Source organism: Ostrinia nubilalis, chromosome 3 (assembly GCF_963855985.1).
Source record: "Ostrinia nubilalis chromosome 3, ilOstNubi1.1, whole genome shotgun sequence".
In the NCBI taxonomy this organism is placed as follows: Eukaryota; Metazoa; Arthropoda; class Insecta; order Lepidoptera; family Crambidae; genus Ostrinia; species Ostrinia nubilalis.
The window spans coordinates 5,062,542-5,077,695 of record NC_087090.1 but is presented as its reverse complement, the minus strand read 5'-3'; the positions used below and the strand labels follow the sequence as shown (position 1 = coordinate 5,077,695).

Here is a 15,154-nt window from a genome sequence, read left to right as displayed (position 1 = left end):
AGTGTCTTTTTTAGAATTTAAAGATAAATTAAACTCTGTTTCAGTAAAAAGTGAATTCAAATGTATATTAAAATCATTAAAAACAAATAAATTGTTGAGGTGGTCAGTATCTACAGAATCATGATTAGGAGCTAGTTTATCAAAAAAATCTTGTAAAAATTCTTCATCTTTGCTATCAGGCTTTGAAGCTTTTCTATTAAAAACTTTAATGAACTTCCATATTTTGCTGATTGGTGTACAACGATCAAAGCTAGAACACAATTTTTTCCAACTGATTATCTTTTGTTCTTTAATAATCAATCTTTTAGATGCTTCAAGTTTTTTATAAATAATGTAATTTTCTATTGTTGGATGACGTCTATACATATGAAGAGCTAATTTAGTTTCCTTAACTGCATTGGAACAAGTTTCATTCCACCATGGCATAGGCTTATAAACTTTGCGTCTATTATTACTATCATAAGTGTGTATCGGTATAAAATCTTTTCTCAAAGCATTTAATAAGTCACAAAATTCTGCATAAGCAAAGAGCGGGTCTGGATAATCAAGAAGATGATTAAAAATCGTTCTAGATTTGATTGTATAGCCTAACCAGTCAGCTTTTTTGTAAATAAACTTTTCAAAACTACAGGAATCTTGGTATATTTCACAATCATAATTTAAGTTAACTAAAGTAGGAAAATGATAGCTACCTAAGGTATCCTCTGTATAAACTGACCACTCTGCTGAAGCTGCTAATGAAGGAGATACGAATGCAATGTCGATTGCTGATGCCGAATGATTGGGACGGCTTAGTGTGGTAGGCTGACCATCGTTTAATATATACAAATTAATTTCATCAAGCATATCATAAATCTGAATACCTCTTGGCTTGTTTGTAGAAGACCCAAATGCTGTATGATGGGCATTGAAGTCGCCCATTACTAGAACTGGAGAAGGTAAAGAACTAATAATATTTTTTAAATTATTTACTGGAAAACGACCAGGACGTGGAGGACAATACGCACCCAAAACTGTTATTGAACTATTACGATTTACTTTTACACTAATGGCTAATGTTTGGATTCTATCATTATAGCCTGACCAGGAACATAAAAACCCTGGCATAGAGGCGCTTCAATTGCATTTGATAGTGCAACACTGAGTACAGTCGTACATGTGTTAAATTAATAGGCTAAAGGACATCATCCACGTTTCATATATTTTTGGTCCAAAATCAAAAGTGCCGGCCAACAAAAAAAAGTGCTGTATTCTGACAGAATACGTCTGCCTTAGCATTTGTTACTATGGCACCAAAGCCGTAGATCCACTGTGCGTCGAGTATTTGAGATCTAAAAGTCATCGACTATTCATACATTTTTTGTTCAAAATCAAAAGTGTCGGCCAATAAAAAAAAAAGTGCTGTATTCTGACAGAATACGTCCGCCTTATCATTTGTTACTATGGCACCAAAGCTGTAGCACCACTATGCGTCGAGTATTTGAGATCTAAAATTCATCGACGATTCATACATTTTTTGTTCAAAATCAAAAGTGTCGGCCAATAAAAAAAAGTGCTGTCTTCTGACAGAATACGTCCGCCTTAGCATTTGTTACTATGGCACCAAAGCTGTAGCACCACTGTGCGTCGAGTATTTGAGATCTAAAATTCATCGACGATTCATACATTTTTTGTTCAAAATCAAAAATGTCGGCCAATAAAAAAAAAGTGCTGTATTCTGACAGAATACGTCCGCCTTAGCATTTGTTACTATGACACCAAAGCTGTAGCACCACTGTGCGTCGTAGTATTTGAGATCAAAGTCAGTCGTTTCATATATTTTTAGAACTCAAATACTACGATGCACAGTGGTGCTACAGCTTTGGTGCCATAGTAATAAATGCTAAGGCGGACGTATTCTATCAGAATACAGCACTTTTATTTTTTGGCCGGCACTTTTGATTTTGGACCAAAATGGATGATGTCCTTTATGTATCAGGATTCAGGATTACGGGCTAATTTGATATTTTCATAAATGAACGAAAAATATTATTAAAGGTAACCTGGTTTAAATAAATTAAATGAAACCATCAATCGAGCTAGTAGGATTTATTTTATTATTCATCAATAATCAAATTCAGAACTTGAATATTCAACTGCAATGTCTGCTCATGAACGCTTCAAACTCGGTACTTCTTTCCCAATTCCATAAAATTCAAAACTTAGAAAGTGACAAAAAACTTTAAAATAGGTAGTTGAAACAGACTACAGCAAATTTTCATAGTGGACTGTATACTATACGATAAACATGTCAGTCAATTTGAAAACCATTGTCGGAACATTATTCAATGAAAATATTGTCCGAACCCTTAGTATTTCTCTTCGACAAATACATTAACACATCGTGAACCACTTTTCTTTCACGACTATAAAAATATTTTAGCAATTTAATTCACAAAATCAATTGCACACATTTAAAATAAAGTTTGTTTACACTTTGACAACAATAGACTGACACAGGGTATGGAAACTTCCATACAACGGTCATCGAAGTGAAACTTGCTTCCAAACAGCGACATCGGTGAATAAATTCAAATACTTTTTAACTACCCTAAAACGCTCTAGATGTCGCTGCTCCTGTTTCCTTCATATTTTCATTTTTTTCTTAATTAAAATATATTTGAGAATATTGTTAATTACAATGTGAAAACTTTTTTTGAATGAAATTAATTTGTTTTAATTTAAAACTGAACATTGACATTTTTGTTAAAATTTACATAATAGAGTAGTAGAAATTACTATTTAACATATGGCAACTTTGTTTTTCCTCCAAAATGGCCGGTGTTGTTTTTGTTAGGTTGAATTGAATGCATTATTTATTGTTTTCTTAGCCATCGTTTATGAGTTCTGTGGCCCTATTAAAGTATTGAAGAGTCGAGTCAAATTCAAGTTCATTCCTTCGTACCTGCTGCTGTTCTGGTTCATCGGAGTTTTGTTCGTTCCTGCGTGAATCGCGAAGAAACTTTCTGTTATGTTCACAAGTGATCTGAGTTTTCTCAATGTGCAAATGCTTTTTAGTGTTGTTGAAAACTTTGCGAAAAGACGCTTTTGGTGTATAATATTATGTGTGTTCATAAATAAAGTAAAATTATTAAATACAAAAGTTTTTGATTACTTATTTGCATTTTCATGTGCAATGTAGAATTTTTCCATATCCATTGTTTTGAAAATAATACAATACGTACACCATAAAGATAAATATTTTCAAAATAATGGATTTGAAAAAATTCTACATTGTACATCATAAAAACAATAATTCTTTGAAGGTTATGAGGGCCTATGTGTGCGTGAACTGTGTGTATGTGTGCGTGGACTTTATGTATGTATGTGTGCGTGTACTATGTATGTATGTGAGCGTTACGTACGTAGGTTAAGTACAAGGAATTTAACACCAGGCTGTCAATTAGTAGGCTCAAAAATTTGACAGAGAGGGTTCTCTATTTCCTATGTATTACTTTTCTCTATGGACTGACATGCAAGGTGACATGTCAATGAAGTTTTCAGTTACTGTTGCCATTAAAAGAAATTAGTACCATTAGTTTTCCGCAACATGGCGAGGGTTTTTATGTTCCTGGTCAGGCTTATACTTGCTGTAACAATTTCTGATGTTAAAAGAGAGTTTTTACAAATAATGGCAACACCACCGTAACCAGTGTCACCAAAGAGCATAAAAGAGTAAGAGACGGCACTCCATAGATATTTTTTGAGCTCACGCACACATATGCATTTTAGAGAACGACCCGCAAATCTTTACCAACCGCACAAACTACAGGCGGAGCTACCAACATAATGCCTTATTTTCTGACAGTATTAGTGACGTTCGTAATAACTTATCGATTATCGATACTTTGCTAGGGTTGTAATTGCATATCGATATCTAGTATAGGAACCTTCAATATTTTAATGATTACTATTTTTATTTTATACTATGTGTAAGTAAAACGAAGTTTTGTAACGTAAATTATTTATTTCGAAATAAAATAGGTATATTACAATAAGTATTGAACATGACATAGCAGTTGTAGGCATGAGGAATTATTGAAAATTATAACAAAGTACAGAAATGATAATTTTGTAAACTTTTATTTTCACAACTTTTTCTAAGAAAAAATAGGATTTTTATTTATAAACATCTTTAATTTTCTTATCTGCTGATCGAACCTCAGCCTCAAGATTACTTTTCAATGCTTTGTTGCTGTGCTTTTTTACTTTTGTCAGCAAAATTGTTTTCACTTTTTATGAAGCTGTCATTAATGATTTTACAACTTTTTCTTAGAAAAAGGTAACTTAATATTTTAAACATCTTATCATAAATTTCTTTATTATGTTGTTGACATTTAAACCAACTAAAATTACAATTTGTACTCAACATTAAGAAAATGAATTTTCCAACATTTTCCATATATATCTGGTCGGCAATATGGTCATGATAAAATTGTTTAGCTTCATTTACGGTGGTACATAATTGAATTGTTGGATAAACGAGACTTTTTTTATCATGCCACCATTCGCGAAGAGATATATATGCATACAAATCATTGTCAACAGGAGTTTTCACGCTCAAACACTCTTCACAAATTAAACAAGAACTGTTCTGTAATAGTTTGGCAGCTAAATACCCGCTTACATATACTACTGGTTGGTTTTCAAGGCTACACAAATTTTCAATGGGCTGTTCTAAGTTTTCAGGGTCCGGGATAGACAACACAGGATAAAATTCAGTGTCTGTGGAATCTTGAACATTAATTTTTATTTCTGTTGTTTTTAAATTAGTTTTTAAAATGTCTTTATATTCCAGCATATGTTTATTGTTGTCTGCTTCACAATTAGCACTTCTGCTATGAGGCACTTTCAGCCCAGTAACCATGCTTGTTTTAAGCGCTGCAGTAAAGTGCGTGATAGTGGGATTTCTATTGGTTACACTGTGTTGCCTAATGATTCCAAATAAGTTTTCCAGAGAGTCTTGGTTAAACTGTCTAAGGTTCATATATTTAAACCCTTCATTCTTTAACTTTTCCCAAATATCGTTTAAGGATTTGATAGATATTTGATATCCCTTTACGCATTTAACATTTTTTAGTATCGTGTTTTCTGCTGTTATAAATTTTATGGTTTTTAACTTATCAGTATAAAAGGTCCAAGACTCAATGTGATTACTTGATGTGGAAACATTTTCCCGGATCCCTTTCTTTACGTCATTTAAAGATGATGGACCATTTGTACAATCAAATAGTTTATCTAACTGTTCAATCACAAATGCTGTATCATTGCAATCAGAAACTTCTTTCCATGCCATCATTTTTAAAATAGCTGCCACGGTATTACTCAGAGCATGCGCAGCATACTTCACCCTCATCTTAGTTTTGAATGTTGGATTTACAATGGTATAGGTGTACCAGAATCTCATGGCAAATGGGGAAAATAAACTTTGTTGAGTGCAATACTGGGGAAATTGGATTAAACGATCTTGATACTGTTTATTTTTTTATTTATGACTTTAATATTAATGAACATGAAGTACGAATGCCTACCTATACATTTTAGGTATGTGTATGAAGAATGTTGTTATACATCGGGTTTTTAACATAGAAACAAGACGTCTTGAAAAATAAGTAAACCGTATATTACTGTAAATAATTTTATTATGTATCATACTTATAACTTATCACTTCATTCTGAACTAGAAAACGATTCTAAGAACTCCATTTGCAATTCTTGTTCTTCAATAGATGATCAAGTTAAAGAGGTATACAGGATGGAATTTTGTAATGCCACCTGGAGGGAAAGTACTCTTAATACTGTAGATAGAAAATTTTGCTGAAAGAAAACATTCCTTTATTTTTGAAAAAAAAAAGAGAACTGCATTCAAAGATTTTCGAATTTTTTTCGAAAATTCACTACTATACCATACAATTTTCTGTAACATTATTAGAATAATTTAAGATTTCATGGTTTTCCTTTCATTAGATTTATCAAGTTTGTTAGAGAGATTTCATCATTATACTATAACCATAACTATCGATGTAATAGAAATACAGGATGTCATTTTTAACAGAATTTGTTGGTTCGATTCCCGGGCGTGGCAAGCAAATTTTTGGAAAACTTTGAATGCAGTTCTATTTCTTTTCAAAAATAAAGGAATGTTTTCTTTGAGATAAAATTTCTATCTACCATATTAAGAGTACTTTCCCTAAAGGTGGCATTACAAAATTCGACCCTGTATCATAAATCGCTCTTTCAGCATTTCAATTACTCAAACTTGCTTGATGAAATCTTTTTCAATTTTCTTTACATGGTCATAACTTTTTCACTATTCCTCTGCACCAATGTATGAAATACACCTGAAAACCCCGATAAAGCAGCTATTAGGTAAGAATAATATAAAAATAAACATAACCCTCTTTCTGACGCAGTTAGGTAATAAACTAAATGTATCAAAACATTTCACTCCAACTTACTGTCAACTCAACGACGTGCTTTAAAATCAAAGATTGACTTTGAATTATGCCTTATTTTACAATACACATTGAAAACAATATGATTTGCTTGAGCTTTTTCGACTTTTTCACAAAAATAACAAATAGGCATGAAGAGATTACAAAATTTCTGCAGCGGCTGACAGATCTCTTGATTTACTTTGACAGGTGACAATAGAGCCATAGACAATGGCCATATGAAAAACACACTTTTCCAATATTTTTATTTGCCATGAGATTCTGGTACACCTATACTATTCAGTTTTTTAAAATTTAAAAAATTTCTGTTGTGTTCTTCTGCAACTACCAAATGCCTCCATTGTGCAATTTTTCCATCGAAAGACATATTTCCACTTTTAAAGAAATTGTTTCGTAATGATTTGAACAAGTGAGGGATGTCATAGATTATAAAAATTTTGTCATTATTTACAGAGAAAAAGTTGCTATCTATGCCTTGTCCACAGTTTCTTTTTAACATGTTAAGAGCTCCTATATTTGTAGATCCCTGATCACAAACTGTTGTTAGAACCATAAATCCGATTTCTTTTAATTTTTTGATGATGTCCGATATAATTTTTGCCAGTTTTGCTGTTGATATTGTGCCTTCCACAAAATAGTGCGCAATATATTGTTTGTATTTATGTTTAGCACCCTGTATCATAAACACTAACGCATGGTCTGCAATTTTCTTTTCTCGTCCCATGTTCTCGCCCTCTCCATAATCCACGTAGCCATCCACTTTATCAGCAATTTCGTTATAAATTATCCGTTTCTTTAACGCCATCTCGTCAAATATTAACGAGCAATATTTATTTTCCTTTGGCATACTTGATGCTTTTGCCTCTAACATATCAATTATATTTTTATTTATACCAGGCTCCATTGGTATATTTTTTAAAATCCTTTGGAGCGTTTTAGTGCTTGGTAGCGTAAACAGCTTTTGCATATAGCGGTATGCTTTAGGGGACCGTTTAAATATAGCCAAAGCATATATTTTGTTGGCTAAAGTCCACCTTTTTCCTTGTGACTTTTTTTTGTTATTCTGCACTACATCCTTTACTAACGATGTCAGCACTTCCGAATCTAACTTGTCTAAATTCACTCTTGACTTCGCTATATTCCTTATTGTTTTTTTTTGCATTTTGTAACTGTCGCCAAAGCCTCTTCTCTTTAATTGTAAATGTTGATGAAGTGTCTGTAATAAAAACATTTCCATTAGTAAAAAAAACAACATTAAAGCAAATTGAATTGAATATTGGTTAATTAATCAGCAATTTTACTTAGTTTTTTAAATTAGGTATGTTTTATCTTACCTTTCATTTCAATGTTTTTCTTAGGTCTTTTATAACTGTGGACTAATATTTCTGCCTGTGCATCTTGATGGCAAATGTTTTTATCATCTGAAATATTATAAATATGCAAATAAGTTTAAAATTTATTTTGTTGTTTTATGAAACATATTATTTCCAAATCAATCAATCATTATCAAGTTTTAAAAAAATGCAAAGACAGGATAATGATAGCTCTTCTCATAAAATATGAAGCGTGGGCCCACCTTCAATAACAATGACATAATATTAAATTAAAGGCATTTAGAGGTTTTAATGTTCTGCATTCTGGATGCGGTCTGCGGGTATGTCAAGACAATCTGTAAGTGGTCGTGATAAGGCAATCAGTCACGTGTGCTTTGCGTTCTTTGTTCGTATCCGCACGGTCAAATCGCATTAATATAAAATGTACAGAAACCTAGAATGTTGTACATATAAGTTCATTTTGACCTGACTGCAGACTGCAGAACGCATCCAGGGTGGCATTCTTTAGTTTGAGGGAAGGCATATTTTAGAAGGTAAATAATTAGTTTGTACACTTACCATGAGTAATGGGTTTATAGGTCATATGTTCTGGTGCATTGGAAGTAGAAGGAAGAGGTTCAAAAGTTGTTTTCGCAGAAATACCAGAATCTGGTATATCCACAGCTCCCAAACATGTTGAATTTAGTTGTTTGGTTGTAGTTGTAAGGGGAACTGAAAGCAGATAATGAAATGTGAATTGGGTAATAAAATGTCATGTTCTTAACCAACTTTAGGGTACAATCAGTCTAGTACATGTCTTGCTCACATTAAAAATTACTAGCTTATAAATATTATTAAACTAGCTGACCTGGCTAATTAATGTAGATTGCCTAAAATTTTTCAAATTGGTCCGGTACTTTTTTTGAAGAATTTGTATTACACAAATTACTAAAGTCCCTCTAACTCAACACACATTCTAAGCTAAATTGTGTTACGAGTGGGTTTACTACAATATTCAAGCTGTGGGGTTCTAACCCGCACTTTAGGCTATCTTGGCTTCGAGTTACGGAGCCGATCAAATACAAACAAACAATTAAATATTTCCTTTTTATATTATTAGTATAATTTTAGATAAACATACCTCGTTCAACTGGATTTGACTTCTTTGGAATGCAATATGAATGATCATAAAGAACTGTAACAAAGTATAGATATAATTAATAATTGAAATTATATATTATTTACTGATAAGCATACAACACATGTTTGTGGTTACAAAGAAAGAACCTTGTTAAATTGCATTCGGTTGGTTTGTTTTGGAAACCAAAGAAAATTAATTAAGACATCTAAATAATTCAGAAAAATTGATAGATAGTAAATTAAATTTTAAAAAAATAATTGAATTCATCATCATACCTGTCTTGAGGTTTTCTTTATTGGAGTCTTTTACATGAAGAGGAAACTCTGTCAAAACTTCATCTGGCAAGATGGGATTGCTCAATTCCAGTGTTGGAATAGCTGAGTTCTTCAGCCGAGTTCCTTTGGCATTGAAGGATTCAGGAGTGAAGTGCCCACCACAAACAAACTTCAGTTGGTGTAACTTTTCAATAGGTACATATGCTAAGTCTTCTATGCCAGCATTTTTAACCCACATTCGACAACTGAAATAAGAAATACCTATTAGAAAAGAACAAGAATAACGCCTTCGCCTTCGCCTCTTATTACAAATAACGCACTTCTTGTTGTTTCTACTCTCCATTATCAGTAGAAGCCTAAAATGAAATAGGTATTAATTAAACAAAGCCTATAATTTCTCTCCAACCAGTGTCAATGCCCTGGTTCATGCATTTACCAGTTTTGAAAGTACATTTACATTTTCATCACATAGGGTTGTTTATAATGAAAAATAGATTTGTAATAGATCTAATATTTCAAGTAAGTAGATAACATACCCATTAAACAGAAAAGTAAATAAGAGTTTAAACTTCTGTAGAAGTTGAAACACAGCTTATTTAAAAGAGTCTCTATCTCACAAAAAACATAACACTGAACAGCAAACTTTATCACGCCCGATACGGAGGAACTTAATCAACTCAACGTAAACGACAGAAAAGTTTATTTACAGTAATATTGCACCAAATCTGAGAAAATAACTTCACACGAATCAATTCGCCGGTTTAAAACTCAAACTCAATTGACAGACATTTTTTTTCATTTGTCAAACTAACAATACTATCAACATAAGGACACTAACAATTATTTTTAGTATGGTGGTATTGATCCGCGGGTTCCCCTGCTATAGTGAAATCAATCCAAAATGCACTTTATTACTTAAGGGGTAAGGTTGTATATCAATTGCTACATATAGAGACTAATTTTTGTATGAGAAGTGTCTACCCACTGAGTGTCACTGTCATTTCTAAATATTTTATAACCTCTAAATTTTACTGAATCTGATGAATTTAACCAAGTTTCATTGAGAATTAAAATATCAATATTGAGTGTAATTAAAAGCTCACTTACGAAGGGAGTCTTAGGCTTAAGACTCTGAATATTGTGTTGAACAATAACTAAAGATTTACTATCCATTTTGAGAAACTTTCTTTAAAAACATTTCTTTAATATTAGAGGAATTAATTGGCAAGCTGTTTTCTTTGTCACAAAAAGTTAATAAAGTATCAACAATAGCTTTAATAATTAGATCATTATTGATAACATCAGTCAACAAGTTTTTATTTTTAATCTCTTTCGTGTCTTTAACATTTTGTTGTTGAGGTCGGGAACCTACTGCTTTGGCAAAAGATTTGTTTAAAGTTGGGAAGAAAGAACCCAAAGTAGTTTTGTTCATTATTTTATATTTGTTTTCTTCAATTTTCTGTTGTTTAACTGGACAAATCCTTGCCACAGCAATATGCTCGCCTTTACAATTGACACATAGAGGTTTGTTTGCGTTAGTACATTCTTTGTATGAGTGAGGTTGTGAACATATGGAGCATACGATGTTCCTTTTACAAAATTTTGTAGTATGACCAAATGCCATACATTTATAACACTGCATTACAGGCTTAATGTATTCAGTTACAGGTACAATGCTTAGACCATAGTTAACATGCTCGGGGAGTACATTACCTGCAAAGGTCAGAGATACAGTTTGCAATGGGATGATACCTTCAGGAGTGCGCTTCGTGAACCTTCTGACTGCCAGGATCTCCTGTGAACTGAGAAGTTTGTCAAATAGATGTTTGCAGCTAAGATCTGTGGGAATGTATCGTATAACTCCTATGCATTCTGATGTTGCCGCAGGGATGAAGGCTTTGATGTCATGAGAAGACAAGAATGTTGAGTTAAACAGTAACGCATTAGCATTCTTTGCATTATCAAAAATAACAGCATACCGCATTGCATTCACTCGTTTTATTTCTTTGACTCCCTTGTTGTACCGACTAAAAATGCTATTTAGGTAGATAGGGTCCTTGTTTCCAAACTTTACAGTGTCATTTGTGCTTTGTATGTATACAGGAAATATACAACCTGGAGAATTATCAGGATAACAACGTATATGGTTCTTCTTGTAGTATGGTGCATGTATACTCATCATCTTGTACTTCATCTACTTTTCTCTTCTTAGTATTATGCTTGGGGTCTTTACCCCCACTGTCAGAACTCATCTCGCCACTATAGCCGCTAATTTACTGTTAGATTAACTATTTAATTAAATTTTATTAAACTCGCAAAGAAAAAGTTGAACCTCCCGCCTCGAGAGCTTCCCGCCAAAAGCTTGCAGCCGCCATATTTTCAGACTGACGTTTTATTTTTTAAATAATTAGAGCCAAACAAATAAAGATTCAACTTCACGGTTTATCATCAAGGTGAAACCAAAAGATAATGTATTCAATTTGATAAAGATTGTATTAAATCAATTAATTATGCATTAGTTCGGTGATCAATCGAATAATTTACAAATCAATTGAGTCTGATCGTCGTAGATTTTTTTGTTTCTGAACGTAAATATTTGAAAATTGAATTGTCATCGTGTGTTGGTGATGAACCATCATGGTGGTATTCAATTAGTAAATCGATTCCTATTTATACCAGCATGTTATTTGATGTTAGAAGATTTATCAGTAATTCAAGAATATAAAAATGTTCTTAGGTTGATATATTTTATTAATTAGGTACTACCTATTTGAAATTAGCAAAAAATATATTTATAATAAAGATAATATTTCATTGAATACTACGTGTTGTTCAATTGAGTTCTCGCTTATGCACATCACTAGCAAAAAAAACGCAAAGTCGGCGTTCGTTCATGACAATCATTTTCAACAAGAAATTATTTTCCAAGATTTCTCAGCAAAAATAGAAAAATGTCGGCCCGGTATGATAGAGCTATCACTGTATTCTCGCCTGACGGCCATTTGCTGCAAGTAGAGTACGCTCAAGAAGCTGTTCGTAAGGGGTCTACTGCAGTAAGTACTGTGCATTGAAATTGGTTATAAGTTCATCTTTGTACTGAATTTATAGAAATGCTATTTACATTTCAGGTCGGCGTTAGAGGAAACGATGTTGTGGTCTTAGGAGTTGAGAAAAAGTCGGTGGCAAAGTTACAAGAAGAGAGAACAGTGAGGAAAATATGTTTGTTGGACGATCACGTCGTAATGGCATTCGCCGGATTGACCGCTGATGCTCGAATCCTCATTAACAGAGCCCAAATTGAATGCCAATCTCACAAACTCACTGTGGAAGATCCTGTGACCTTAGAGTATATCACGAGATACATTGCCGGCTTGAAGCAGAAATATACTCAGAGCAATGGTCGCCGTCCCTTCGGTATATCATGTCTGATTGGTGGGTTTGACTATGATGGTCATCCCCACTTGTTCCAGACTGAACCATCAGGTATATACTATGAGTGGAAAGCTAATGCCACAGGGAGATCAGCAAAAACTGTAAGAGAATTTCTTGAGAAGAACTATACCCCAGAAGAAGTGGCTTCAGAAAAAGGTGCAGTGAAGGTAAGCATCTCTTTACAAGTTATGTATCAAGAAAAGAGTTCCCTGTTTATAACTTATTAGTAAAATTTATTACAATTGAATGAGATACTTCTGTACAGTGTTACATTGCATGTTATCCCAACTAATATTATAAATGCGAAAGTAACTCTGTCTGTCTGTCTGTCTGTTACGCTTTCCCGCTTAAACCTCGCAACCGATTTTGATGAAATTTGGCATAGAGATAGTTTGAGTCCCGGGAAAGAACATAGGATAGTTTTTATCCCGGTTTTTGAAACAGGGACGCGCGCGATAAAGTTTTTCTGTGACAGACAAAATTCCACGCGGGCGAAGCCGCGGGCGGAAAGCTAGTTATTAATATTTACACTAAACTTCTCTATATCTTGCTTCAGCTGGCCATTCGTGCACTTCTTGAAGTGGTTCAATCTGGACAAAAGAATTTGGAAATAGCTGTGATGAGACGCGGGCAACCTATGCAAATGCTAGACTTGGAAACTATCAACTCGTATGTATCAGTGATTGAAAAGGAGAAGGAAGAAGAGGCGGAAAAGAAAAAGCAGAAGAAGTAATAAATAAACTAATGTTATTATTTACTTTAACATCTTTTTAACATTAAATTTGTAAAAATTAACCATGTTTGTTTTATAAGCAGTTACCTAATCATTTAGCAAGTCAATGGTCCTGGAAATTTGTGAGTAAAGTTCCTTCAAATCAGAACCACATTCTTGGTTATTTCCTCTGTTTATCATTATATCACTAAACATTTGGTCCCACTCTCCATTGTACTGGTCTAAATTTTCATTCTCCTTCTGAAATGACAATAGAAATATAAAAGACACAAACAACAGTGACAAGGCAAGAATATACATTATACATGACACAACAGAAACAAACACATCAAAATCAGTCCAGCATTAAGTAAACACACAAATATGAATCTACCTCAGTCATAGTGACATCATCATTAGGGTCACTGCTAATGGATGGTAGAACACAATTCAATGAGCCATGCTCATTTTCTTTATCATCTCTCCCCATTCCTTCATGGGCATCTATATTGAATTCAGCAAGCAGCTCATCACCAGTTTTGTCATTTGGCTCTGGGTCTAAATCCGGCATGCTCAAGAACTGCACCGGAAAATCATTGTTCTGTTGGTTTGAGTCGTCCTTGAAAGAAATAAAATTATCCTCCTGACTGGGATTCCTGAAATAAGGGGGGTAAAAAAATAAATCACAGTTATAAATTAAGAATTCTGGTATTCAAATCCTCTACTTTACCCAAAATTGGCAGTATCCCCAGTTTGAATAATTTGGGACTTGTCCTTTGATTCAATCTTCTTGGCTAAAGAGGAGAAAGAAATTATAGGCTTAGGAACTAAGGAATTAGGAAAAGGAAAAATCGGATGCGGAGTAAAGAACCTGGTAGTTGAGGCTGTTCTGTTGTTTTATCAAAATTTTTTGCTATCAGCCAATCAAGTTCAATATTTTCCTCATTATCACAGAAATCTTCTTGAGGATCTGATGGAAAAAAAAAGTTACTTTATTAGGAGTAGATTAAATAAATATGTATCAGTAACTTGGTATTAAGTGATCTCCCATGAAGTCAATTTACCTTCGCATTCGAAATTAATATTGTATAGAGGTTTTGGTGAATTCTGGACAAATAATTCTTGAGCAGCCTTCTTTAGCGCTTCACGTAAGGCTCTTCGCGCTTTTTGTAGAGGAGAAAGGTAAAGCAGTGGGTCTGTGTTGCTGTAAATACTCTGTAAGATTTTAAATATTAAGTACCATTTGATTTAATAATTCAGTTTTAAATGAACTAAGAAGAAACTTGCACAAACCTTAGGCTTAAAGTTTTTTCTCATTGCTAGGGCTTTTCTTGTTATTTTATTTAACAATTCTGGTCTGCCGTATTGAAAATAATCATGAACATATTCATGCATGTACGGGTTACAAGAATTACATAGTGGGTCTTGTAAATGGGACGTAACTTTACGAAAACCATATAAATTCAATTGCCTTACAAAGCTAGAAATATTTGTTGTTTTGAAAATAGAGTGATCACATTGCAAGTAATTATGAAGAACGCGATAATTTAGAAGAATTGTACGACCAGTACCGCCCCATAAAATAGCATCAGTTCGCATATTTAGTAGATACCACAACTTTTGTGGGAATCGCATTTGAAAAATTGCATTTTTGTCTTCTTGCATTATTAGTAATTTTAATAAAATTTAGAGAGTACACTTTCTTCTTAACTTCCTTTCAGTAGACTTCCCAAGTTGATGAACAATTTGAAAATGGCGCCTACTGATATGACAAATATTCAAGTTTT

At 33.3% G+C, this 15,154-nt stretch overlaps 3 protein-coding genes and 1 long non-coding RNA gene across 7 annotated transcripts; 2 read left to right on the top strand and 2 right to left on the bottom strand.

Annotated features, from left to right (window-relative positions):
• Positions 1-6,272: 6,272 nt before the first annotated feature.
• LOC135087676 (uncharacterized) lies at positions 6,273-10,145 on the bottom strand. Of its 2 annotated transcripts, XR_010260904.1 has the most exons (6): positions 9,224-10,145; positions 8,949-9,002; positions 8,387-8,539; positions 7,829-7,915; positions 6,498-7,710; positions 6,273-6,380 (listed from the first exon to the last, which is right to left on the bottom strand). XR_010260904.1 is itself a non-coding variant. In XM_063982424.1 (5 exons), the coding sequence occupies exons 1-5, from the start codon at positions 9,564-9,566 to the stop codon at positions 7,553-7,555; spliced, it is 795 nt and encodes a 264-aa protein (XP_063838494.1). In that variant the 5' UTR covers positions 9,567-10,145; the 3' UTR covers positions 6,273-7,552. The 2 variants fall into 2 exon arrangements, 1 of the variants encoding a protein (XP_063838494.1); XM_063982424.1 differs by having other exon boundaries at positions 6,273-7,710.
• Positions 10,146-10,260: 115 nt separating this feature from the next.
• LOC135087677 (uncharacterized) lies at positions 10,261-11,211 on the top strand. 2 transcript variants are annotated; one of them, XR_010260906.1, is made up of 2 exons: positions 10,261-10,447; positions 10,886-11,211. It is a non-coding gene; the product is annotated as an uncharacterized LOC135087677 (long non-coding RNA). The 2 variants fall into 2 exon arrangements; XR_010260905.1 differs by having other exon boundaries at positions 10,261-10,473.
• Positions 11,212-12,078: 867 nt separating this feature from the next.
• LOC135087697 (proteasome subunit alpha type-7-1) lies at positions 12,079-13,450 on the top strand. Its single transcript, XM_063982450.1, has 3 exons — positions 12,079-12,276; positions 12,352-12,822; positions 13,212-13,450. The coding sequence occupies exons 1-3, from the start codon at positions 12,175-12,177 to the stop codon at positions 13,386-13,388; spliced, it is 750 nt and encodes a 249-aa protein (XP_063838520.1). The 5' UTR covers positions 12,079-12,174; the 3' UTR covers positions 13,389-13,450.
• On the bottom strand, positions 13,386-15,099 carry LOC135087695 (uncharacterized). Of its 2 annotated transcripts, XM_063982447.1 has the most exons (7): positions 14,939-14,950; positions 14,661-14,847; positions 14,432-14,582; positions 14,239-14,337; positions 14,098-14,161; positions 13,762-14,023; positions 13,386-13,628 (listed from the first exon to the last, which is right to left on the bottom strand). In XM_063982447.1, exons 1-7 carry the CDS (start codon positions 14,944-14,946, stop codon positions 13,476-13,478), a joined length of 924 nt encoding a protein of 307 aa, XP_063838517.1. In that variant the 5' UTR covers positions 14,947-14,950; the 3' UTR covers positions 13,386-13,475. The 2 variants fall into 2 exon arrangements, with proteins under 2 accessions (XP_063838517.1, XP_063838516.1); XM_063982446.1 differs by having other exon boundaries at positions 14,661-15,099.
• Between the last annotated feature and the right edge of the window lie 55 nt (positions 15,100-15,154).

Bases quoted from the DNA above. Each gene is read 5' to 3' on its own strand.
- LOC135087697 (XM_063982450.1), top strand. From the start codon at position 12,175: ATGTCGGCCCGGTATGATAGAGCTATCACTGTATTCTCGCCTGACGGC. The intron at 12,277-12,351 runs GTAAGTACTGTG...TTTACATTTCAG, and splicing joins TTCGTAAGGGGTCTACTGCA to GTCGGCGTTAGAGGAAACGA. The intron at 12,823-13,211 runs GTAAGCATCTCT...ATCTTGCTTCAG, and splicing joins CAGAAAAAGGTGCAGTGAAG to CTGGCCATTCGTGCACTTCT.
- LOC135087676 (XM_063982424.1), bottom strand. From the start codon at position 9,566: ATGGAGAGTAGAAACAACAAGAAGTGCGTTATTTGTAATAAGAGGCGA. The intron at 9,003-9,223 runs GTATGATGATGA...ACTTTGTTACAG, and splicing joins TAAAGAAAACCTCAAGACAG to TTCTTTATGATCATTCATAT. The intron at 7,711-7,828 runs GTAAGATAAAAC...TTTTTATTACAG, and splicing joins GAAAAACATTGAAATGAAAG to ACACTTCATCAACATTTACA.
- LOC135087695 (XM_063982446.1), bottom strand. From the start codon at position 15,032: ATGCAAGAAGACAAAAATGCAATTTTTCAAATGCGATTCCCACAAAAG. The intron at 14,024-14,097 runs GTAAAGTAGAGG...CCCTTATTTCAG, and splicing joins GGGGATACTGCCAATTTTGG to GAATCCCAGTCAGGAGGATA. The intron at 13,629-13,761 runs GTAGATTCATAT...TTGTCATTTCAG, and splicing joins ATGATGTCACTATGACTGAG to AAGGAGAATGAAAATTTAGA.